The sequence below is a fragment of the Mobula hypostoma genome, chromosome 1, assembly GCF_963921235.1.
Source record: "Mobula hypostoma chromosome 1, sMobHyp1.1, whole genome shotgun sequence".
In the NCBI taxonomy this organism is placed as follows: Eukaryota; Metazoa; Chordata; class Chondrichthyes; order Myliobatiformes; family Myliobatidae; genus Mobula; species Mobula hypostoma.
The window spans coordinates 49398565-49424403 of NC_086097.1; the positions used below are offsets into that span (position 1 = coordinate 49398565).

At 40.2% G+C, this 25839-nt stretch overlaps 1 protein-coding gene across 5 annotated transcripts in view; it reads left to right on the top strand.

The window, feature by feature from the left end:
- The window catches only part of inf2 (inverted formin 2), an 86735-nt gene that overhangs the window by 19484 nt on the left and 41412 nt on the right, over window positions 1-25839 (top strand). For 3 of the 5 annotated variants that reach the window (XM_063048096.1, XM_063048123.1, XM_063048132.1), the window contains exons 2-4: window positions 17803-18218; window positions 20590-20705; window positions 25501-25660. In XM_063048096.1, the coding sequence (XP_062904166.1) occupies window positions 17825-18218; window positions 20590-20705; window positions 25501-25660 (670 nt within the window). In that variant the 5' untranslated portion in view covers window positions 17803-17824. Of the gene's footprint in view, window positions 1-5950; window positions 6089-16080; window positions 16119-17802; window positions 18219-20589; window positions 20706-25500; window positions 25661-25839 lie in introns of those variants that run through there. The other 2 variants (XM_063048105.1, XM_063048116.1) reach the window with 2 other exon arrangements.

The following is a 25839-nucleotide window of genomic DNA, read 5'->3' on the forward strand; positions in this document are numbered from 1 at the left end:
GATGTTTTATCCATAACAGAAATATTGCTAAGGAAAGGACAGGGCTGGCAGCTTAATGTTTTAGGATACAGATGCTAAAAGTGTGATTGAGGTACATTTAAGTGAGGAGGTAGTGTTGCCTTTATGATAAGGGAGGACGTACAGAAATGCTGTAGAGATGACATCGTTGGAGGATCATCCAGTGAGGGCATATAGGATGTAGTTAGGAACAAGAAGGTGAGGGTCACTCTAGTGAGGCTGAACGATAAATTCCTACCGATAGTCAGTGGGAACCGACTATTGTGTAGGGAAATTACTCACAGTTGCAAGAAAAATAGGGTTGTATAAATAGGAGTTTGTAATTTCCCCGAGAGTGCAAAGGCCCTGGACAGGGTGGAATTTGTAAAATGTGTCCAGGAAAGTTTCCTGAGGCAATATACAGAGGGATGCAACACCATACTGAGTCTTAGGGAACAATGCAGGGCAAATAACAGAGGTGGCAGCTCATGACCATAATTCTAATAGTTTTAAGATAGTGATAGAAAAAGTTAGGACAGGTTTGCAGGTTAGGGTTCAAAGCTGATGGAGGATAATTGAGAGAATTAGGCAGGATCAGGAAGAGGTCAATTGGGAGAGATTGTTTGAAGGGAAAGGAGGAATTTGAGAGTGTGTTATCAAGAGACGCAGGGCAGCATATTCCGGTTAGGGTGCAAGTTTAGGGAATATTGATAGTGAGAAATATTGAACCTCCAGTCAAGATAAAGGAAGCATACTGTACATTGGGTTTAAAGGCCAGAGTGGAATTAATTCTTTGATGACTATGAAAAAAACATTAAAAATATATTCAAGAGAGAAATCAGGAGGAAAAAAAGAGGTGAGATAGATCTGGCAGTTGAGGTTAAGGAAAATCATAAGAGATTCTATGGACATATTAAGAGTAAAAAGGTGATTGGGGAGAAAGTAGGGTCTCTAGGGCCCCTATGTCTCAGGCAGCAAGAGATGGGTGAGATTTTTAATGAATATTTCTTTTCCATATTTACTGAGGAGTAAGTCATGGTTGCTCAAGAGACAAGGGAAAAAGGTGGAGATGTTTTGGTAAACATTCATATTACCAAGGAGGAGGCATCTGCCGCATTATAGCACATTAAGGTGGATAAATCCCCAGAGCCTGACAGAGTATATTCTTGGACTTTCTAAGAGGCTAGAGGGAAGTTGTAGAACCCTCCCTTGTGAAAACATTTCCTTCATTATTAGCCACTAGTGACATTCCCAGAGACTGGAAAGTGGTAACTGTCATTCTGTTGTAAAAGATGTGTAGCAAGGACAAACCAGGAACTACAGACAGGCCAGCCTGACATCAGTGGTAGATAAGATACTAGAGGGAATTTTGAGGGACAGGATCTGCCAACGTTTGTATAGGAAGACTCTAATTAAGAGTCAGCATAGCTTTGTGCAGGGGAAGCCATGTTTAGTGAAACTTTGGGGGTTTTTTTTGAAGAGGTAACTTTGGGGTTTTTTTTTGAAAAGGGAAGATGAGGGTAGAGCAGTGGTAGTCTGCTTGGACTTTAGCAAGGTTCTTGTCAAGGTCCCGCATGGCAGTCTGCTCTGGAAGGTTAGACCTCACGGAATCTATGGACAGCTAGTTAGTGGGTTCAAAATTGGCTCAGAGGTAGGGTAGTAGCTGAAGGCTGTTTCTTAGAATGGAGACCAGTGACTACTGGTGTGCTGCAGGGATCAGTTTTGGGACCCCTGTTATATGTTTGATAAGACTTTAAGAGATAGGAGCAGAATTAGGCTACTTGGCCCATCAAGTCTGTACCATCATTTCATCACGGCTGATCCAATTTTCCTCTCAAGCTCAATCTCCTGCCTTCTCCCCATATCCTTTCATGCCCTGACAAATTAAGATTCTTTCAACCTCTGTCTTAAATATACATAAAAACTTGGCCTCCACAGCTGCCTGTGACAAAGAATTCCACAGATTCATCACTCTCTGGCTAAAGAAATTCCTCACCTCTGTTCTGAAAGGACTCGCCTCTATTCTGAGGCTGTGACCTCTGGTCTTAAACATTCTCATCATAGGAAACATCCTTTCCACATCCACTCTATCAAGGCTTTTCACCATTCAGGTCACCCATCATCCTTCTGAATTCTAGTGAATACAGGCCCAGAACCATCAAATGCTCTTCATATGATAAGCCTAGAATCATTCTCATGAATCTCCTTTGACCCCTTTTCAGTTTTAGCACATCCTTTCTAAGATAATATGGTTAATTGGATCAGCAAATTTACAGCTGACCCCAAGATTAAGGGTGTAGTGGACATCAAGGAAGACTACAAGAGTTTGCAGCAGGATCTGGGCTGCTGGAAAAATGGCAAATGGAATTTAATGCAGACAAGCGCAAGGGTAGGTATTACACAGTGAACGGTAGGGCACTGAGGAATGCTGTAGAACAAAGGGATCTAGGAACACAGGTCCACGATTCATTGAAAGCAGCTGCACAGGCAGATCGGGTTGTAAAGAAAGCTTTTGGTACTTTGACCTTCATAAATCAAAGTACGAGTACAGAAGATGGGATGTTATGTTGATATTATATAAGACATTGGTGAGGCCTAATTTGGAGTACTGTGTGCAGTTTTGGTCACCTACCTACAGGAAAGATGCAAACAAGGTTGAAAGGGTACAAAAAAAATTACAAGGATGTTGCTGAGACTGGAAGACCTGATTATGAGGAAAGATTGAATAGATTAGGACTTTATTCCTTGGAATACAGAAGATTGAGAGGAGATTTGATAGAGGTGTACAAAATTATGAGTGGTATGGATAGGGTGAATGCAAGTAGGCTTTTTCCACTGAGGTTGGGTGGGACTACAGCCAGAGGTCATGGGTTAGGGGTGAAAGGTGAAAGGTTTAGGGAAACACAAGGGGAAACTTCTTCACTCAGAGTGTTGTGAGAGTGTAGAACAAGCTGCAAGTATACGTGGTGCATGCAAGCTCAATTTTGATGCTTAAGAGAAGTTTGGACAGGTACATGGATGGTAAAGGGCTATGGTCCCAGTGTTGGTTGATGGGAGTAGGTAGTTTAAATGGTTTGGCACTGACTAGATGGGCTGAAGGACCTATTTCTGTGCTATACTTTTCTATGACTCTACTACTCACTGTCTATAATCCTATTACCTTTCCTGAACAAGGGAATAACATTTGCCATCCTCCAGTCTTCTGGTACTACTCTTCTGGCCAGTGAGGAAGCAAAGATTATCAAAGGCACAGCAATTTCTTCCGTCATCTCCTGTAGTAACCTAGGTTCTATCCTGTCCGCCCCAGGAATTTACCTATCCTAAACATGAGAAAGTCCACAAATGCTGAAAATCCAAAGTAACACACATAAAATTCTGGAGGAACTGCCCTATCCTCATGTTTTCAAAATTTCCAGCACATCCTCTTTCATATCATTGACATGTTCCAGTTTATCAGCCTGCTTTGCACTGTGCTGCATTTGTCAATGTCCCTCTCACTGGTGAATGCTGAAGCTAAGTATTCATTAAGAACCTCCCATATCTCCTCTGACTCCAGGAACTTATTTCCTCATCCATCCCCGTTCAGTCCTTCTGTTATCCTTTTGTTCTTCATGTACATGTAAAATGCCTTGGGTTTTTCCTTAATTCTACTCACCAAGGCTTTCTCATCTTCCCTTGTAGCTCTCCCAAGCCTTTTCTTAAGATCCTTACTGGCTACCTTGTAACTCTAACAATCTTAGAGTTTTTTAAGCAAGTTGCCAAGGCAGTGGATATTGTCTACATGGACTTTAGCAAGGCATTTTACAAGGTCCCGCATGGGGGGTTGGTCAAGAAGGTTCAGTCACTTGGCATTCAAAGTGAGGTAGTAAATTGTATTAGACATTGGCTTAGTGGGAGAAGTCAGAGAGTGGTAGTAGATGGTTGCCTCTCTGACTGGAGGCCTGTGGCTAGTGCAGTGCTGTAGGGATCAGTGCTGGATCCATTGTTCTTTGCCATCTATCTCAATGATCTGGATGATTATGTGGTTAACTAGATCAGCAAGTTTGCAGATGGCACCTAGATTGGGGTGTAGTGAACAATGAGGAAGAATATCTTGATCTGGACCGGCTAGAAAAATGGCAGATAGAATTTAATGCAGGCAAGTGTGAGGATTTGCACTTTGGTAGGACCAGATAGGGTAGGTCTTCCACAGTGAATGCTTGGGCACCGAGGAGTACTGCAGAACAAAGGGATCTGGGGATACAGGTCCATAATTCATTGAAAATGGCATCACAGATCAAAAGGGCCATCAAGAAAGCTTTTGGCACTTTGGCATTCAAAAATCAAATTACTGGATACAGGAGTTGCTATGTTATGTTGAAGTTGCATTAGATGTTGGTGAGGCCAAATTTGGAGTATTGTGTGCAGTTTTGGTCACCTACCTACAGGAATGATGTAAATCAGGTGAAAAGAATACAGAGAAAATTGCTGGGACTGGAGGACCTGCATTATAAGGGAAGATTGAATAGGTTAGGACTTTATTGCTTGAAGCATAGAAGATTGAGAGGAGATTTGATGGAGGTATATAAAATGATGAGCGGTGTAAATAGGGTAAATGCAAGCAAGTTTTTACCACTGAGGTCCTATGGGACTACAACTAAGGGTGAAAGGTGAAAAGTTTAAGGGAATATGAAGGGAAACTTCTTCACTCAGAGGGTCGTTGAAAGTGTGGAAAGAGCTGCCAGTGCGAGTGGTGCATGCAAGCTCAATTTCACTGTTTAAAAGAAGTTTGGATAGGTACATGGATGGTAGGAGTATGGAGGGTTATAGTTCCGGTGCAGGTCGATGAAAGTAGACACCTTAAATAGCTCAGCACAGACTAAATGGGCCACAGGGCCTATTTCTGTGCTGTACTTCATGACCAACAACAGCATTAATGATCAAATAAGTAAAATGCATTTCCATAAAACAGTTGCCTGGTTTTGTATTTGCATTTATTGTGTTTTTTATTGTCATTGTATTCTTTATCTTATTATGTTTTCTTGCTGTGGCTGCAAATCTGGAATACAATGATTTCATTCTCCTTTACCCTTGTCTACAGGGAATGACAAACAATCTTGAAGATGGTGATCATTAGCATTTAGCAAGCAGAATGTGTTAAAGATTCCGTATTTCCTGCCAATGATATGTGTCCACTAATTAATATCATTTATTTTGTCGACCCTGCTAAGAAAGAAAGCTTTTGTGTCTAGCAATGTTTTTAAATACTTGTCTGCTTGTGTCTGCTGCTGCAGGGTCTGCCTAACTCTCTCATAATTAGAAATAGATCCAAATTTGATGTTTTGACTGACTTGCTTCAGTGCAAGTGACTGGCAATGTAAGTTCTATAAAAATAAAACACTCATGTACATCAACACCTACCAGATACACACACAAGTATGGAGAAACAACTCTTTAAAATTATTTCACCACAAAATTTAATAACTGATTTCCCTCCAAAATAAGATGCTGATGTTCATGTAGTCACCAGACCTTTCATCAGGTAAAACGTATTGAATCATATGTCTGAAAATCTTTGCCTGAAATTTTGAAGCAAAATATTAAATTGGAAAATGCATCATTTTAGAAAAGCGTAATAAAATCTTTAAAAGCTGAGTATATGTGACAAAGTTGAAAAATTTGCCCTTACGCTGGCTGTGGATTATTTCACTGCAAAATAGTTTCTACTTCATTTGTATGATATAATTATTTTCATGTGACTTTGCTGCATATCATTCAAATGGGTTTCTGAAAGAACAGTCACATGAATAATAGAGGCACTTACGGGTTTTTTTGCTAAAGTGCCCTTATTGCAGAAAAGAATTAGTCATGAATGTTGGCAACTGTTCTGCTGTGATTAGCAATTCAGTCTCTGAAATCTGCTGCAGAGGCACACTGCAAGGGTTCCCAGTACCTCAGTCACAGTGGTTTCGTACAAATGTTTGTAAGGCAGCACCATCTCCATGATGAATTTCAAGCTGCCTTTGAAAGTCTGGTGACATGACAGGAATTTATTGATATTTTAAGAGAAGATCATTTCAATCCTTTTCCAGAGAGAACGTGCAGCTCCTGGGTAAGTATTATTGTTCTGGTTTTTGAATGATAAAGAAATAACTTTCTAGAACGAGAAAAAACTTTCCAGTCACGGGGATTCAGTTAACTGTGTAGCTTGTGATGATGCGTGTTAGAGTAATTCCTCTCTCTATTCAAAACCTTAAAGATTCAGAGAACTTTAATGTAATGAAAATATGTTTTTATTTCATGGTTTGGGCCCTAATATTAAGGATTTTAATCACTATGAATTAATTAATGTACTCCTTACAAAGATTGCTGTTTGTCAGAAACATGACAAAATTATTAGGGCAGAGTTAATTACAGAAAATGGATATTGTTTTATGATCTATAAAAATCACATACCTCTTGAATTTCTCAACAAAAAACAGTAGTCTGCAAACGTCTTAGGCACATTATAATATAGCTAGAGTGCCCAAGTCATTTGCACAGTACTGTGTATTATGTCTTTCCAGTTACCAAATAACACTTAAGCAGACATCCCACCTCTCCCAGAAGTTCCGGGAGTCTCCTGCATATTAATAGTGGCTCCCTGATGCCCGCAAGTTATATACAATATCCCGGAAATCAATTTTTTTGAGAGAGCGTGAGAAAGAGAGAGCAACCACGAGAGAGAGAGCGCGCGAGAGAGAGCGAGAGCGTGTCATGGCAGAGTGTTCCAAAAAAAAAGAAAATATAAAACATACGTCACCCCAGACTACCCTAAAGTGTACCCCTGCCTAATAGGGGTCAAAAATAATGACAGTGTTGCTCACTGCACTGTTTGCAACAGTGTCTTTTCTATTGCCCATGTTGGGTTAAGACTGTAAAAGACATGTTGAGGGGAGTTTAACAGGTGTCATTCGTTCATTAGCATAGTGAACGTTATTTAAACTAGCTGACTAGCTGCTAAGAAGCTACTCTATTGCAGACATCTCACCTCTCCCGGAAGTTCCGGGAGTCTCCCGCAAATTGATGATGCTACCTCCCTGAAATGAGTTTTTGCAGGGTGGGATGTCTGCTTAAGAGTAATGAGCTAATACAAAGCTAAGTACTTTTATTTCTGCTTCCCAAACACTTTCCTATTTTAACCTATAAACAGTTTGTACTCTGAAAAAGTCTTAGGCACTATATTTATTTATATACCACATATATACATTACATACATACATATACACATCCAAGACCTTTTGCACAATACTGTATTTTCCTGGCTTTACTCTCCCAGCCTCTGCAATTTCTCAGCCCCAGTGATTTCTCCACCATGTCAATTCACTGTTCACCCTCCTCTGAATTTACAGCCCTGTTTTTCTTCAATCGATCTAACCTGTTGACTTTGTTGTCTCATGTCCTTGTTACCCTCAGTGGAAAAGTGACAGCTTTCTGAGTACTTCCATGGATCTCTGTTTCTTGACACACAATAGTCTTCTGAGTCCATATCTGACAATAACTCTAAAAATAGTCATCATAAGAACAGAAAGCTGCAAGAGCACATGGAATAGCAAGCAACAATAGGCCATAAAGACCTCAACCTGCTCCACCATTGTATAAGATTATGACCCAATAAATATTCTTCTGATTCATAGTGTCCAGAAAACTACTAGTCTCAGGCTTGAATATCATCAACGTTTGAGTGCCGACCAAGTAAAAGGTAGATTTAACACTGGCTAGGCAAGATTTCCCAAATGTCGGAAATGTGTGGCTGTTGAGGGTGGCGTCACTGAACTCAAGGACTGTGGCCTTTCTCCTTATCTGCTTGAGAAAATTTAACAGCTTCTCCATCCTATCATCAGTGCTCCAAACTGTCTCCGATCTCTCCTCTCCATATGACACCCTTCCCTTGATCCAGCTTCTCTGTTTGCATCCCAAGCCTTGCTCTGATCTCCCTGCTGCTTTGGATCACAGCCTTCATTTAGCCTTGGCCTCCGATTTCTATATTTCTCTGTGATTCCCACATCCCTTGGGTCCTTGAGTTAAAAATAAGTTTGATCACATTCTTTAATGTCAATGACTCATTGGGATAGAAAACTCCAAAAAAAGCAAGATGCACTATGAATGCATACCAGTCCAAACCGATTACCCTTCATGTTGCATTAATGCTGCCTCGTCCCAAGCAGAGAAAGATAGTATCAATGTGACCAGAGTGTCTGCATAGGCTGTTAGCATTTAATATGATTATAAATGGAGAAAAAAAACTCTTCAAACTGGATTAACATTATATGATTTAGCTTTATTTACTTGATTGTCAAATATTGTTCCATTGTTCTTTAATGATAAAGAAAGCTCATCTTCAATCCTGAGGCAAATTACAGCTGCCACCAATGAAATTGTTCCCCATTATTGTAGATCACTTGTTAAGCATGTTACAGATAAATGCATTATATTATTAGATTGGGCCTTTGTGCATTAACATCCCTATCCCTTCCTTTTATCTAGTGGTAAATAGCTCAGATAAAATTATTTACCTGTTGCAATGGGAGGAGAATGGTTTGTTAATGATTTATACTGGATTACAAGGAAGGCTGTATACAAGGAAGATAATGTGGACATAATTAAATGTACACAGATAACATCACTACTCACTGATACAAGTCCTCCATCAACAAGTTAAAGATGAACGAGGATGCACATGTTTCTAAATCTGATCAGTCCTATCATGGGTTTGCATGCAACTGGTATGAATTTAGGAATCCATGTCACATAGCTAAGCAAATAAATAGCAGCATCATGGTAACATTTGACAGACCAAAGGATACTTTATAAAGTTTTCATCTTATTAAATTAAACATCTTCACTATTTCAAATAAAATTCAAAATCAAACCTGATTATTTTATTTCAAACCATCTTGTGCATAGATTATTGTAATAATTCTAGTGTAAACCTAATGGACTAGTTCTCATCTCTGCACATTAATGAATCTGTAAGCATATTCACGATAATAAGAGCTTAGAGAAGGCTCTGCAGTTTAATAAGATCATGGCCGACCAGTTATTGCATTGCCACTTTCCTTAAACCCTATATCCGTTGGCTTCTTTAATATACAAAAATGTTTCCATTTACTTCTTGAGTCAAGCAACTAAACCTCACAGTCTCATAGGAAATTAATTCCAAAGGTTCATAAGTTTTCAGATGATGTTTATTCCTGAGGCTGTCCTAATGCCAAACTATCAGTTTGAGGCTGTGATACTTGATTCTAGATACCTCACCAGGTAGATAGAAACATAGAAAACCTAAAGCACAAAATAGGCCCCTCGGCTCACAAAGCTGTGCCGAACATGTCCTTACTTTAGAAATTACCTAGGATTACCCATAGCCTTCTATTTTTCCGAGCTCCATGTACCTATCCAGGAGTCTCTTAAAAGACCCTATCGTATCCGCCTCCACCACCGTCGCCGGCAGCCCATTCCACACTCACACCACTCTGCATAAAAAAACTTACCCCTGACATCCCCTCTGGACCTACTTCCAAGCACTTTAAAACTATGCCCTCTCATGCTAGCCATTTCAGCCCTGGGAAAAAGCCTCTGACTATCCACATGATCAATGCCTCTCATCATCTTAAACACCTCTATCGGGTCACCTCTCATCCTCTGTCGCTCCAAGGAGAAAAGGCTGAGTTCACTCAACCTTATTCTCATAAGGCATGCTCCCCAATCCAGGCAACATCCTTGTAAATTTCCTCTGCACCCTTTCTATGGTTTCCACATCCTTCCTTTAGTGAGGCGACCAGAACTGAGCACAGTACTCCAAGTGGGGTCTGACCAGGGTCCTACATAGCTGCAACATTTCCTCTCAGCTCCTAAACTCAATCCCATGATTGATGAAGGTCAATTCACCGTATGCTTTCTCAACCACAGAGTCAACCTGCGCAGCAGCTTTGAGTGTCCTATGGACTCGGACCCCAAGAACCCTCTGATCCTCCACACTGCCAAGAGTCTTACCATATGCCATCATATTTGACCTACCAAAATGAACCACCTCACACTTATCTGGGTTGAACTCCATCTGCCACTTCTCAGCCCAGTTTTGCATTCTATCAATGTCCCGCTGTAACCTCTGACAGCCCTCCACACTATCCATAACACCTCCAACCTTTGTGCCATCAGCAAATTTACTAACCCATCTCTCCACTTCCTCATGTGGATCATTTATAAAAATCACGAAGAGTAGGGGTCCCAGAACAGATCCCTGAGGCACACCACTAGTCACCGACCTCCATGTAGAATATGATCCGTCTACAACCACTCTTTGCCTTCTGTGGGCAAGCCAATTCTGGATCTACAAAGCAATGTCCCCTTGGATCCCATGCCTCCTTACTTTCTCAATAGGCCTGGCATGGGTACCTTGTCAAATGCCTTGCTGAAATCCATATACACTGCATCTACTGCTCTACCTTCATCAATGTGTTTTGTCCCTTCCTCAAAAAAAATTCAATCAGGCTCATAAGACACAACTCACCTTTCACAAAGCCATGCTGACTATTCCTAATCATATTATGCCTCTCCAAATATTCATAAATCCTGCCTCTCAGGATCTTCTCCATCAACCTACCAACCACTGAAGTAAGATTCACTGGTCTATAATTTCCTGGGCTATCTCTACTCTCTTTCTTGAATAATGGAACAACATCCACAACCTCTAATCCTCTGGAACCTCTCCCGTCCCCATTGATGATGCAAAGATCAATGCCAGAGGCTCAGCAATCTCCTCTCTTGCCTCTCACAGTAGCCTGGGTTACATCTCGTCCGGTCCTGGTGACTTATCCAACTTACAGGGATGCATTATCACTGTAAAACTTAGAATATTGCATCTTTCAGTAAGACAATCTCATTTTATGCACGCCAAAGAATACAGGCTCAATTCCGTTCCCATTCCTCAGTGAGTAAATCTGACATCCTAGGAATCAACCTGATGAATTGTCTCAATGGAGATCCATTTAGTTTCAAAAGTGAGACTAATAAATGACAATTCACCAAAAAGATCTGCAGAGGAATGTGGCATGAACAAGGTTAGCATCTGCATGGTAATATAGCTCAGTGGGTATAATTTAATCCATGCACACTTGGGCCTTGATAGTTGCCTAATGGGAGAAGACAAAGAATGCAACAAGGCCATGGGTAGGGCCCTGCAGAGCTCAATGCTTCTGATGGCTTCTTGACAACAAGAAAAACAGACAAAGTACTGAAAACAGACAGAAGTTCAGATTAGATGTGTGCAGAAAGATTTTAAAAAACAAGTTATTGTTAACAACTGGGCAGTTGAGTCACTGGTAGAAGCAACTCTGGTGTCAGGAGTCCTCCAGCAGAGTTTCTTGGGAAATACCCCAGATTCCACAGGATTAGAGAAGATCAACAGGTAGAGCAGGAGAGTGTATCACCCATTCTGGCATTGAGGGAATGTAACGATCAATTAGGAAAAGAAAGGACTGACTCACCCCTCAACCAGGGAAGAGATCTTTAAGTACTTTGAACCTGAGAAAGACTTCATGACAATTCTTGTTCTCGTAGAGTTGAGCACAGCATTTGATACCTTAGATCACAGCGTTCGCATAAACCACCTTAGTCAATGGGTAACACAAAATGCGGGAGGAACTCAGCAGACCAGGCAGTCTTGGTCTGAAACGTCAATAGTATTCTTTTCCATTGATGCTGCCTGGCCTGCTGAGTTCCTCCAGTATTTTGCGTGTGTGGCTTGGATTTCCAGCATCTGCAGATTTTCTCTTGTTACTCAATGGGTAGGTCTTTCTGGAATTGCTTTAAGCTGGTTTCAATCTTACATTACAGGAAGAAAATTCTTTGCTTGCTTTGGTGATAGTGCTTCCAAAATCTATGATATTGTGTTTGATGTGCTGCAAGAATCAATTCTTGGTGCATTGTTGTTCTCATTCTACATGCTCCCATGAGGTCAGAGTATTTCAAAACACAAAGTGATTTACCACAGCTAGGCAGACCACACAAACTGTAGTTGTGTATTACACGAGATGACCCTGAGGCTCTAAACCCTCTGGTTCGGTGTCTTACCAGCATTACAGAATGGATGAGTTCAAATTTCCTTAAATTAAATAAGGAAAAAAAAAAGATTTTGGTTATTGGTAGCAATAAAAAAGTATGAATCTTAGAAATAAACTTGATCATCAGGCCTGAAGTAGGGAATTGAGGAGTTATTACTGATTGAGAGCTAAATTTCAAATTACATATTAACCATATTACTAAGACCGTGTTCTTTTATTTAAGGAGCATTGCAAGAGTTCAATTTCTTACAACATCTCAAGATGCAGAAAAATTGACAACACTCTTGTTTCTAGCTGATTAGACTGCCGTAATGCACTCTGTTCAGGACTGCACAAGATAGTGCTGACACTTGTTCTAAATGCAGCAGCAAGAATCTTAACCAAAAAAAATCTGAGCAAATTTCACTGGTTTTGGCATTACAACACTGGCTGCCTGTGTCCTTTAGGATCAATTTTAAAATACTCTTAATTGTATACTAGTCTCTGAACTCCTATAGCTCCTCTGAATATTTTGGAGTGTCTGCCTCTTTACATTGCTAATCATAACCTTACATCCACGGAATTAGCTTAGTACAAGACATATAGGAACTTTTGTTCTTTTGCACCAAAAATCTGGGATATTCTACCAAATGAGATATGCCAGGCTAGTGGAACGTTTCAAAACACTTCTGGAAACGTACTTTAAAAAAAAAATTTGGCCTACTTAACTCCTGTTGATGTTGATTACATTTATATAATTTGGTATATTTGATATAATGTTTGTCTTTACTTACGATTTTAAATTTTAACTTGCATTTTTGTGAGTATATTGACTTATTTTTACAAAATACATAAAGCGATGTGAGCCTGCATCTTAATGCATGAAAGATGCAATATAAATTTATAAATACAGCTTGAACGTACAAGGGAGACAGACGAGATCCTGCAGATGCTGGAATTCAGGAGAAACACACAAAACGCTGGAGGAACAGTGGGTCAGGCAGCAGCTATGGAGGGAAATTACAATCAACATCCTTCATCAGGACTGGAAAGGAAGAGGCAGGAGCCAGATTAATAAATGGGAGGGGGGCAGGCGAGGAGTACAAGCCGGCAGATGAGGGAGGATGAAAGGGAATATATGAGAAGGGGTAAGAGGGTCATGAGAATGAGAGAAAACAACAAGTGGGGGGGGGAGAGAAGGGAGAGGTTACAAAAAGCTAGAGAGTTCAATACCATTTTTTGTTTGTTGGCATGCAAATTCCTATTTGTCAAGTCTTAGCTTTGATACATCTGATGTAAGTGACCACATTTTGTAAACACCATTGAGTATTACACAAATCATTCACCCTAACCCACACATGCCCCGGTATTTGTGATTCAATCACACCAACTTCCACCCTTCCCCATCTAACCCTCTGCACCTATTCTTAATAAAGGAAACTTCTCAAAATTCTAATAGTGATACAGAGTATCAAATATGCAAAGCTATATAAATGATTTGAACTATTACCTACAATGGCTGCTGGAATTATATCATGTCATAAATGCTTTCCTTTAAAAAATTATATGAGGTAGATTTACTAATGGATTGAATTTAGCTCCTGTACACCAGGAGAGTTCCATTACTGTATTTCTAACCTGAGCTCCCTCTAGCATCCCACTGAGAGCTTAGACATGTTGAATTGAATGTGCAGTCCCTGAAATTAACTTCCTGGCTCCACAATTTTGCTGAACTATGAATTCTTTCCTTGGCTCATGCATGAACAAAAAAAAACAGGACTCAGCCATTCACTCCAAGTTTAAAGAGCAAGAAACTGGGAAATTAAATAGTGAAGAAACTACATTTTGATTCAGTGAGATAACCATTTCCTGAATTAGAAAACTGATTTTTAGATGAATGGAATTACAGCCAAGTGTTGTACTCATATTCTACCCAAGAGCTTTGGTGAGGTGCAAAGCAGTAAAACCGATGGGCGCAGTGCAACCACTGGCACGTCCACTTATTATGCTCAATTGTGTGAGGAATCGTGACAGTGTAAAGAGCAATCTGTATTTCACCATTAGAATGAACAAGTTTGTTTTCAGAATTCTATTTTTACTGAATTCTAGACCAGTCTTACCTTTATTTGTAATTATTTATTTTAAAGGGCCCAAATGCGGGGAAATTCATTAATCAACAATGATCTGTAGAAGCTTCTTCACACTTTGGGTGAGGTTTATATTTAAAGATGTCCTGGAGTTAGAGACAGTTAAGGCTGATTTATACTTGTGCGTCAAATGTACGTCGTAGGTACGGCGTAGCGGCACACCCTACGCTATACTCTACGCAAACCCTACGCTGTAGCCTAATGCGCACCTCTCCCAAAATGTAACTACGTGTTGCGGTGACGCAGACCGCAACTACTGTGATTGGTCGGCTTGGTAGCATCGCATTTCCTCCTTCGCTGCAATAGCTTCCCATTGGGCGACCGAAGGGCAGGCAAGGAACTCTGGCTGCAATGCTTTCCATAAAGCTTTACAGACCTCCAAACTTATGGAGGACCCTGTGCTTGACACCAGTCTGTAGCTAGCTGCTACAGCCTGTTGACTTCCACCTGAAGCTAAAACTCGAATGGTGATTGCCAGTCTCTCAGTATACTGTGCGTACACTGATGCAATATTAGAGACGATGAACCAAATTGTCAAATCTACCTGCCGACATCCGAAAATATTTGAAATGCATTTTTTCGTCCATGTCTCTCGGTGGCCGGACAAGCACAGAAAATTCACCCTCCTTCAGTTTCAGTCGCCATTGTTTGAAGTTTGAGTTTCTTCGTGTTGAGTTTCAACACGAAGAAACTCAATACAGTGGCATAGAAACCCCACCGCCAACTAGCGTTTTGGCAGTGAATTGCAGCGCGACGCAGACACTCCAACGCACAAGTATAAATGCTCACAACAGCGTAGCCCACTTGCGTAGGCTTGCAGCGCAAGCTAGTACACACAAGTATAAATCAGCCTTTAGTCAGAGCACTTGTAAATGCAGTGGCGGGAGAATCTATTGCTCATTGGCAGGGAATCTCCATCCCCACCATCAGATTACCCAATGTAACAACTGCAGCACTCTCAACATTGAGTAATAATATGCTGTGTTGTTGTGGGGTGACCTTCCTCTAGCATGTCTGACTTCAGTTAACAACAGCTGTCTTTCTCTGAGCTCATACTTTGAACTCTGATTAATCAGAGAAACAGAGTTAGAGAGAGACGCAGCACAGAATTAGGCCCTACAGCCCAGAGAGTATATGCTGACCATTTACACTGATCTTACATTAATTCAACATTTTTTTTACCCTCCCCATTTTTTCTTCAGCTCCTTTCAGATTCTACCACTCACATATACACTAGTGACCATTTAACCAACAAGATGTTGGGGTGTGGGAGAAACTGGAGCACCTGGGGAAAACACACAGTCACAGGGAGAACATGGAAACTCCCCATAAGCAGCACACGAGGTCAGGATCAAACCTAGATCTCTGGTGCAGCGAGGCAACAGCTCTGTTAGTTGCACTACTGTGCCACCTAGTTCACCAATTTATTCTCAGTCAGCCAAAGCAGAATTACACAGGACATTCCTCCCATCTCCCATTTTCCTTTTAAACAGGGTGTTATCACCATTCAGATTCCACGGTGAAAATTAGCTAAACACAACTTGAGCTCTTGAACACAAGAGATTCTACTGGAAATCTGGAGCCACACACACAAAATGCTGGAGGAACTCAGCAGGCCAATCAGCATCTACGGAAATCAATAAACAGTTGACGTTTTCGGCTGAGGCCCTTCATCAGGACTGGAAAGGAAAGGGTGAAAAAGTCAGGATAAGAAAGTGGGAGGAGGGGAAAGAGTCCAAGCTACGAGGTGACAGGGGATGGGGGAGGGGTGATGAAGTAAGAAGCTGGGAGGTGATAGGTGGAAAAGGTAAAGGGCTGAAGAAGGAGGAATGGGATAGGAGAGGAGAGTGGACCATGGGAGAAAGAGAAGGAGGGGGAGCAACAGAGGGCGGTGCTTGGTAGCTGAGGAGAACAGGTAAGAGGAGAGCCAGAGTGGGGAATTCAAGAAGGGAAAAGGGGGAAGGGGGAGGGGAAAAGTGGGAAGGGGGAGGGGAAAAGTGGGAAGGGGGAGGGGGAGGGGGAAGGGGGAGGGGGAAGGGGGAGGGGGAAGGGGAAGGGGAAGGGGAAGGGGAAGGGGGAGGGGGAAGGGGAAGGGGGGAGGGGGGAACTAAGTTACTGGACGTTAGAGAAATTCATGTTCATGTCAGCAGGTTGGAGGCTAACCAGACAGAATATGAGGTGTTGCTCCTCTAACCCCAGCTCTTGAATCCGATTTTACAAACGTATGTGAGCTCTGCTGATATTCCATAATAATGTCACTTTGAAAATAAAATCTGATTGTGTTTGAACAAAATAGGATTAGCACAGTCTTATTTTAAATGGGCACCTAATGGTCAGCAGCGACTTGGTAGGGCAAAGGGCCTATTTCCATGCTGCATGACAACTCCACAATATTTTTATTATATATCTATTGAGATACAGCACAGGATAGGCTCTTCTGGCCCTTTCGGCCACGCTGTCCAGCAATCCCCCGATTTAATCACAGGACAATTTACCCGGAGAAAACTATGCAGTGATGGAAAGGAGATACAAAATCATTCCAGGCAGCGATGGGAATTGAACCCAGGTCACCTGTACTCTAAAGCATTGTGATAACCACTGTGCTATTGTGCGCCCCAAAATCTGTATAATAATAATAAAAATTATAATAATAACAATAATAGAGTAGAACCAGATGTCATCATCCTGAAAATAAGAAACAAGCTTTTCTGGAGAAAAAAATAGGCAACATTGATATGGCAAAAGACGACACCAGGTTTGCAATTCCGTCCATAACTGTTGAATACCACTCCCCTCTGTTTCTCCCCTCCTCCCACCACCTTTTTGTTTTTCTCCCATTCTGGTTATCCTCTCACCCCCTCTCCTCTTCTACCCCTCCCTTACGTCCTGCCTATCACCTCCATTTGGTTCCCCACCTCCTTCCCTATATTCATTCCATGGTCCAGTGTCCTTTTCTTAGATTCCTCTTCAGCTGTTTACTTCTTCTACCTATCATCACCCAGCTTCTCATATCATTCCCCTCTCCTCCACCCCTACCATCTGGTCTTATCACCAGCCAGCTTGTACTTCTCCCTCCTCCCCCCAGCTTCTGCTTCCTTTCTTTCCAGTCCCGATGAAGGGTCTCAGCCCAAAACATCAACTTTATTCTCCTCCATAGATGCTGCCTGATGTGGTGAGTTCCTCTGGCATTTTGTGTGTATTACTGTGGGATATTGTTCTCCAGCATCTGCAGAATATCTTGCATCTCTGTCGATCAGTAATCTGTCACAGCTATATTAGGTTCAGCAAAGTTATTAAGGAATATGGAAAAGGACAAGGTATATAGGATGGATCAATAATCAACCTTGCTCTCACTGAAGAGGATTGTTGTGCTAAATAGCCCAGCTTTGATGCATGTCCCTGTGTTGTTCTTGTATTAACTTGCACACCACAGGATGAAGAAGCAGAGCATTTTAAAGATCCACCCTACAAGAATGTTCTTTTGCTGCTGGTTCAGGCTTGTTTTGAGATGCCTTATGCCAGTAGTATGACTCTTGGATTTAATTACTTTTCAAATCTCAAGCCTTATTTTAACAAATTCTTTGCCTTCCATTTCACAGGTGAACCAAAGGCAGAATTAATATGGCTGCAAAGCAGGAAAGTAAGTCGAAGAAATGGGCTCTTGTAAAGGAAAAGATCACTGCCCCAGACATAGACAATACCGAGGCCAACCTGGAAAATGCTGACCCTGAGCTCTGTATCCGTTTGCTTCAGACCCCAACTGTTATGAATTACTCAGGCCTGAAGAAGCGAGTGGAAAACAGCAACAATGCCTGGATGCTACAATTCCTGGAGCTTGGTGGCCTTGATTTACTGCTGGAAGCACTGGACAGATTGTCCGGCAGAGGAGTGGCAAAGATAACCGATGCCCTCTTGCAGCTCACCTGCGTGAAGTGTGTACGGGCTGTGATGAACTCTTCAAAAGGCATCGACTACATTATAAATAATTCAGGCTATGTCCGAAAACTTTCCCAAGGTATGGAATAAACATCTCAATCGAGCTTTAATGCACTGTTTAATGTTTCAACTGTTTTTGTGTCAGGTTTATCCTTAACATACCAATACACCTTACAACAAATGGAAACAAAATTAACGTAAGAAATCAAGGATGTTCTGTAAATAATCATTTTCAGGTTCATGCAATGGATTACAAAATCTGCAGCTCAGTAGAAGCTATCCATAATTTTTTAAATCAATTTTGTTTACAATTGACCAAAATTGAAATGAAAGTTAACTCACATTATATCACCCATAATTTATAGCCAATGGTAAAGCAATAGTTCTTTCCATTGTCCTCAAAGCACATTACCCAGAACAATCTAGCTATCTTTTACCCATGCCTTCTTTAATCAGTCTGACACAATGAACACAAGCAACAAGATATCATCATCTGGCTGTGCAGCCAATGACATTAAAGGATTCGAGGTCACCACACATCGGGAAGCAGGAGGCACAACGCTCAAATTAATTTTATAAATACGACCATATTAAAGATCGAAACACATGCATGATTTAGAAGCTGAAATATCATGCACTTAAAATAAAATACATTAAAATGCTTTAAGTATAAAAATTACAATGCGCATATATAAAATTAGATTTTTTTTAAGGGAAGGCAGTTTGCTAAGTAGAGACATACTGAAGCAATTATTTAATTTTTAGCTCTGCAAACTGAAATTACAGTTTTGTTCACATTAAGCAAATACTTGTGCAAATAATTCAGGATTCTGTACTGTATTCCACTCAACTAAAAGAATTAGCTTTTATTCCAACTAACAGGCTACTTTATTCTCCTTTGTATACACCAAGGACACTGCATCAACAACATTCAAGGAAGCACGTCCTACACATTTGTTCAAAACTTCAGCTTTTTTGTTTATAATAATGACAAATATTGCTTTGCAAAAGAAAAATAAGTTTGCAAAGAACCACCCAGTGAAAATGAAAAGGAATGCTCCTTTCATCAGGTAGCACAGATTGTTCAATACATTGAACACACTGCCAGAGGTAGTGGTAGAAGTGGAGACATTAGGGACATTTAAGAGACTCTCACATAGGCACATCGATGAAAGAAAAATGGAGGATGATGTGGGAGCGAATGGTTAGATTGATCTTGGAGTAACATCATGGGCTGAAGGGCCTGTACTGTGCTGTACTGTTCCATGATCTATATTAACATGGCCACATATTTTAGAATGGAACCAGCATTAAATCTGGAAACAATGCCTCTGAATTTAAAGCAGTTCACTGAATCAGCAAAACTACATAATGAGGGGAGCAATTAGCAAACTAGCATCAGCATCCTCGCATCCTCTCCTAAGTAACACCCCCAGTTCCAAGGCCCTAATTAATTGTCAGCATCTTCTGTTAATTGCATACATACCAGAGTCCCAAAAACAGATGCTCTATCATGGGAAGAAAAGATTCAAGGATATGCTGGAGTCTGCAGTTTCTACATTGGCCTCATGAGCTGCCTCACAATAGACAATGCTGGAACATCTGCAGCATTTTGGGGCAAAAAAAACTGCAAGGGGATCACAACCTTCTGGGTGAAGAAATTATTCCTGATCTTAATCCTTGTACTGAGGCAGCACCAATTGTTCTCTATCAAGGGTAACAATCTCTGAATGACAAGGATACAGTACTCACTGGCATGGATTTCCCATTCCAAATTCCAGCTGCAGATGGATCTAAACTAACTGGCATCCAGCAGAGTGAGAACTACTCCGAAGGGTTCTCAGAGCCATTCATAAAGACTGATTTTTAAACCAACTTTATGAAACTCTTGCAGAATGACAAGGGCATGAATTTACAAAAGCTAAAATATCATTTTTTAAAAATTCAGTTTGATGCAGTTATTTCATGGGAGGCACCACACAGAAAATTGTTTTTCAGGGCCAGAGAGGTTGTTCAGCAAAATAAATTATCTTCATACTTTGTGAAAAAAAATCAGTACATCTTAAGCAAGAAGGCTGAGTATTTATAATGAGAATAGTAGCAATATTTTCTGGCTTCCCTCTAAAAGACTTCACTGGCTGACCATGAGGTTATCAGTGAGTAGAAATGTTTGAGTGTTTCTGCATTTAATGCATGTGAAGACTTAGAGGTTTCCGTCGGTTTTATGATGCAACAATGGTAAAAGGTGACAGTTTTGTTGTTATTAGACCACAAAATCTGGGCTATTCAATTCTGATCAAATTTAGTTTAATGGTTAGTAGTGAGATTTGTATTTAAGATGTTGCAAAAAAAAAAGCAAGAACAAGCATATTTGTAACTACAAGGTTTTGCTGTCTCAGGTAAAATTTTGCTTTCATCTGAAGTAACAATCTTAAAAATTTGATTTGCAGCTTTAGATACAGCTAACATCACAGTAAAGAAACAAGTCTTCGAGCTGTTAGCAGCACTATCTATCTACTCCCCAGAAGGCCACAGTCTGGCTTTGGATGCATTGGAAAACTACAAGGCAAGTGTAAAGCCACGGTTCAAAATATATTTGTTTGTTTGATGAAATGTGCATGCTATCAATCACTGCATTTTCACATGATAATCCTGCTAAAGCACTGGACTTCCTCTGATAGGATAGAAAATAAAATTTTATTCCTAGGACTAAGACCCACAAGATTCATGGATGGAAAAAAATCGTATTTAAAATACATAGATTACTGCTCAGATAGAAACAATACTATCTGGTTCCATTGTTCACTTGTGAAAGGGGTGTAAGATTTTGCAATTAAAGCATAAAATGCTGAAGTTGAGCAGATCAAGCCATATCTACGTGGTGAGAAATAGGTAAATCATCTTCATTGGAATATGAAAAGAGAAGAATAGGGAAAAAGTTTTAAGTTAAATAGGAAGAAGCCAAAGGGATTCTCTGTGAGAGGCTGGAGAGCAGATTGTTCTGGTGACACAATTACTTTCTGTGGCATCTGGTTAATCATAGCTGATCTATCCAAAAGTGTGTAAATAGAGGGAGATGAATGGTGACCATCAGAGGGCAATGAAAAGAATGTGTGCTGGGTCTATGAGGTACACAACACAGTAGTTACTGAAAATCTGGAACAAAAGAGAATGGTGGAAAGACCTAGCAAATTAGGTGGATTTGAAACTAGCCAGTTCTGATACAATATGAGCTAGATAAAGTCAATGCAGCCTTTTTCCTAGAGTTAGGGAATTAAGAACTGGAGGTTAAGGAGGAGGAGATTTAATAGGAACCTGATGGACAATTTTAACCACTCTCCATCCACCTCCACACACACACAGAGGGTGATCTACATATGCATTTTGATTTCAACATCGACGTGATGCATTCAGAATGCTGAAATAGGAGGGGAGGGACGATGTGTCAGGTGAAGGTGCCAGAAATTATGGAGAACAATCTATATAGAGCAAGAAGATTGGTAAGGTGGAAAATGAGAGCATAGGAAACTCTAAACACAGGATGAGAAAGAGGGAGTATGGCAGAGTGTTCTGTCAGTTATGGGAGAGGAGAGACCATTGCTACGGAATAATGATGATATTTTAGAAGTGATGCTGATTATCATCGGAGCAGATGCTACAGAGCCAGAGAATCTGGGTAAATGGAGTGGAGTCCTTAGAAGGTGCAATATGGGAGGAGGAGTCATCAAGATAGCAGTAAGAGCCTCCATTGATTATTTATCACTAACTTTATTTTTGGTAATGGAGGTGGACATGTCAAGAAAGAGAAGGCAAAAGACAAACATGGGACATATGAAGCCCTTGAAGGCAATTAAGAAAGTGAGAATTCTGAATGAGTGCAGGAACTGATTAAGTATCTGTATACTGAAGTGAAAGCTCTGTCATCATCCTAGAGTGGAAAGGCAGTGCAGTGTGATTAGACATCCATAATGAGAAATTATCCGTTAGGACCAGGAAATCCTGAAACTGGCTCAAGGCAACCGAAGCATCACATGACAGAGAGCAAAGGAAGAAAATAATAGATGTAAAATAGGAAGAAATAAGTTCAATGGGGCAAGAGTATTACAAACATGTTGGTGAGACTGCATTTGAAATATTGTGTTCAGTTTTAGTCACCATGCTATCAGATTTAAGCGGGAAAGAGTGCAGAAAAGATTTCTGAGGATTATTGCCAGGACTTAAGGGACTGAGTTAGAGAGAAAGGTTGAGCAGGCTATGACTTTATTCATTGAAGCATAGCAGAATGAGGGGTTATCGTGTTGAATTGTACGGGGGAAGCATAGGTAGCTTCTTTTTCCTAGAGTTGGCAAATCAAGAACTAGAGGGCATAGACTTAAGGTAAGAGGGAAGATATAATAGGAGCCTGAGGGGCTAAGTTTTCCACCCACAGGGTGATCTGTATATGTACTGAGGGGCCAGAGGGAGTGATTGAAGCAGGTACATCAATATAAATATGAGGTGACTATCTGAGAGACAATGACCTAATGTTTAGTGGTGGGGTCATGCTCCAGAGGGAAGTAGGAGAAGGCATCTTGACATTCAAATTCTGTGAGGTAGAGTCCAGTTCACCAAACCACAGCTGCTTTACCGTTGTCACCAGTTTTGATGAAAACAGTGAGATTAGTCATTCGTGACAGAGTGCTATAAGTACAGATAAGAGTTGGTTAAAGCAAGTAAGGGCAAGGCAAACTTTAAGAAAGTTAATGTAGTAAAGAAATTGGAAAATTTTGTAAGATTTTGTCCTTTTAATATCAAAACAAAGGCTCAGTGGGACTATCAATTGGGCACTGTGACTTTAATGAATTAAAGGCAAGGTGCCAATTTTAAATCAAGATTGTTAGGCAGTTAACAACATCAAAAGGTTATATGTTATGATCCCAATATTACATTCAAAGGCTCAAAAGTTAACAGATTTACTGGATTTCTTCAACTATTTTACCCCATCGTGCCAAAACTATCTTAATTCTTCTTTCCAATAAGTTCACAGGTTATCATACAGTAATTCATTCTTTCATGAGTTTACAAACATAGCATAGACTTGTAGCTTAGTTACACATTCAAAGTAGTTACAAAGGAACAGTACACACCCAATAAAATAAGCCAGATGTATCTTCCCTTTATAATTCTACTTCTTTAAATATATCTTCAATGGAAGTTTCAATTCCACAATTTAAATCCTTCATTTATAAATTGCATCCATTCACACTGTAAAAGAAGTATAGTGTAATATTGTTGCATATTCATATTGTGAAATGCAAAATGGAAGAGAGGATCTTAAATTGTTTTGATAAATATATTCCAAAAAAACTGAAGCATTTTTCTGTATAAATATTCTATTTTTTTCCCAATTCAAAAAATTGATTATGCAAACTATTATAGTACTAACTTATGGACTGCAATCTCTCTTCTGCTTCAACTCATCTAATCCTATTTACATTTCTTCAAAGAGACAAACTAATGAACACATCTCTACCTCCCTCGCCTAGATGGCACCCCACCACAGGGGTCATTAAGTCTCTTGTGGTTTCCACCTACCAGAAATGCCCTTCCTTACCTCCAACTCTCCCCTTTGCCTGCAGTTTGTTTGATTTCTAACATTTTTAGTTCAGATGCAAGGCCTTCAAACAAACAAACTTAGATTCTTGTTTCATACTTTCTGTCTAATCTACGATTTTGAGCACTTTACGATTTAAATTCATAATACACTATAACACTAGAAATAGTACAAAAATATTAGAAAAGCAACTTTCCTCAAAATAGACAGATGTTCAATGTCATAGCCTGGAAACAAGCCATTCAGCCCAACTGATCCATGAAAGATGCCCCATTGAAGCTGGTCTCATTTGCCAGCATTTGGCCCATAAGCTTCTAAGCATTTCCAATCCATGTACCTGTCCAACAGTCTTCCAAAAGAAAATTACTGTACCTTCCTCAAGCACTTCCTCTGGCAGCTCATCCCATATACATATCACCCCTGTGTGTAAAACTGTTGTCCCTCAAGTTCTTGTTAAATCTTTCCCCTCTGAGCTTAAACTTGTGCTTTCCAGTCTTGGTTGACCAACCCTGGGAAAAATATGAAGTGCATTCATCCTGTCTATACCCCTAAGGATTTCTCAGATGTCTGTAAGATCACCTCTCACTCTTTTACACACCATGAAATATAGTTCTAGCCTTTCCAAGATCCCCATATAACCTAGTCCATCAGGTCCTGGACTTATTTACTGGCATAATTTACATATTGTTATTTAATTATTTATGGTTTTATATTGCTATATCTATACTCTATTCTTGGTTGGTGCAACTGTAATGAAACCCAATTTCCCTCGGGATCATTAAAGTATGACTATGACTAATTCTCAGATTATCACTGGTTTCTTTCCTTTGATGAATAACAGACCATTAGCTACTTAACAGTCCTCCAGAACCTCTCCTGTGGCTAGGGAGGACTCAAAGATATCAACCAAGGCCCTAGTAGTCTAATCTCTTGCTTCTCTCAACAACTTGTAGTTTATCCTATCAAGCCCTAGGGAATTATAGACTTTAATGTTCTTGAAGAGACCAGAGACCAAACACAATTTCTGTGCTGATCTCAAAATGTTCCATGTGGATCATTCTATCTTCCATGACCATCTCCTTGCTAACTACCAAGGCAATGTATTTACTCAGGACCTCACCTACATCCTCTGCCTCCAAACATATGTTCCTTCCTTTATTCCTGAGTGGTGTTATCCACTCCTTAGTTATCCTCTTGTTTGTAATGTATGCATAGAATGGCTTGAGATTCAATTTAATCCTACTTGTCAAGGATTTTCCATGGCCCCTCCTAGTTCTCCTCTCAAGTTTTGTTTTCTGGCTTCTTTATAATACTCAGGAGCTCCATTTGATTTTACTTCCGAAGCTTGCATGCATATCCTTTTTCTTCTTGATAACTTTCACAAGCTCTCTCAACATTCAAGTCCCCATATCTTACCAAACTGGTGCTTCCTTAGTATTGGAATGTACCTATCTTGTACCCTCTGCAATTGGTCTGTAAATATCCTCCACTTGCCCCAAAACAGCTGTTCCCAATTGACTCAGGTTAAAGTAATAAGACATGACCCCAGTTTCCTCCCTCATGCTCTATTGAGCTTACTTTGACCACATGGTCAATCCCCAACACTCAGGACATTATTTCTATTAAATCACTGAAGATCATCTTCCCTTCCCTCCTTCCTTGCAATGGTAAATAGCTCACACTCATCACATATTATTCTAATTGTTTCCCAGGAATTAATAGCAAATAGTAAATTTAATGGATTTTCTTTGTTCTTTTTTCTTGTTAGACTGTGAAAAGACAGCAATATCGATTCAGTGTAATAATGAATGAATTCCAGACTACTGATAACGTTCCATATATGACAATACTGCTGAGTGTCATCAATGCCATTATTTTAGGATGTGAAGAACTGATACCTCGTACACAACTGCGAAATGAATTCATAGGTAAATATTCCTTACTTAATTCAACTGCAGACAATCCAGCCCACTCTTTGCTTTGGGATTTACCAAATTTTAGACAGCCAGTGCAATAATATGTATACATAATATTTTCCTTAAGCATAAAGACCTCTAGTGCTCTTCAGTAAAGAGAAAAGCACAGCTACTTCCAGACCTTGGATAGA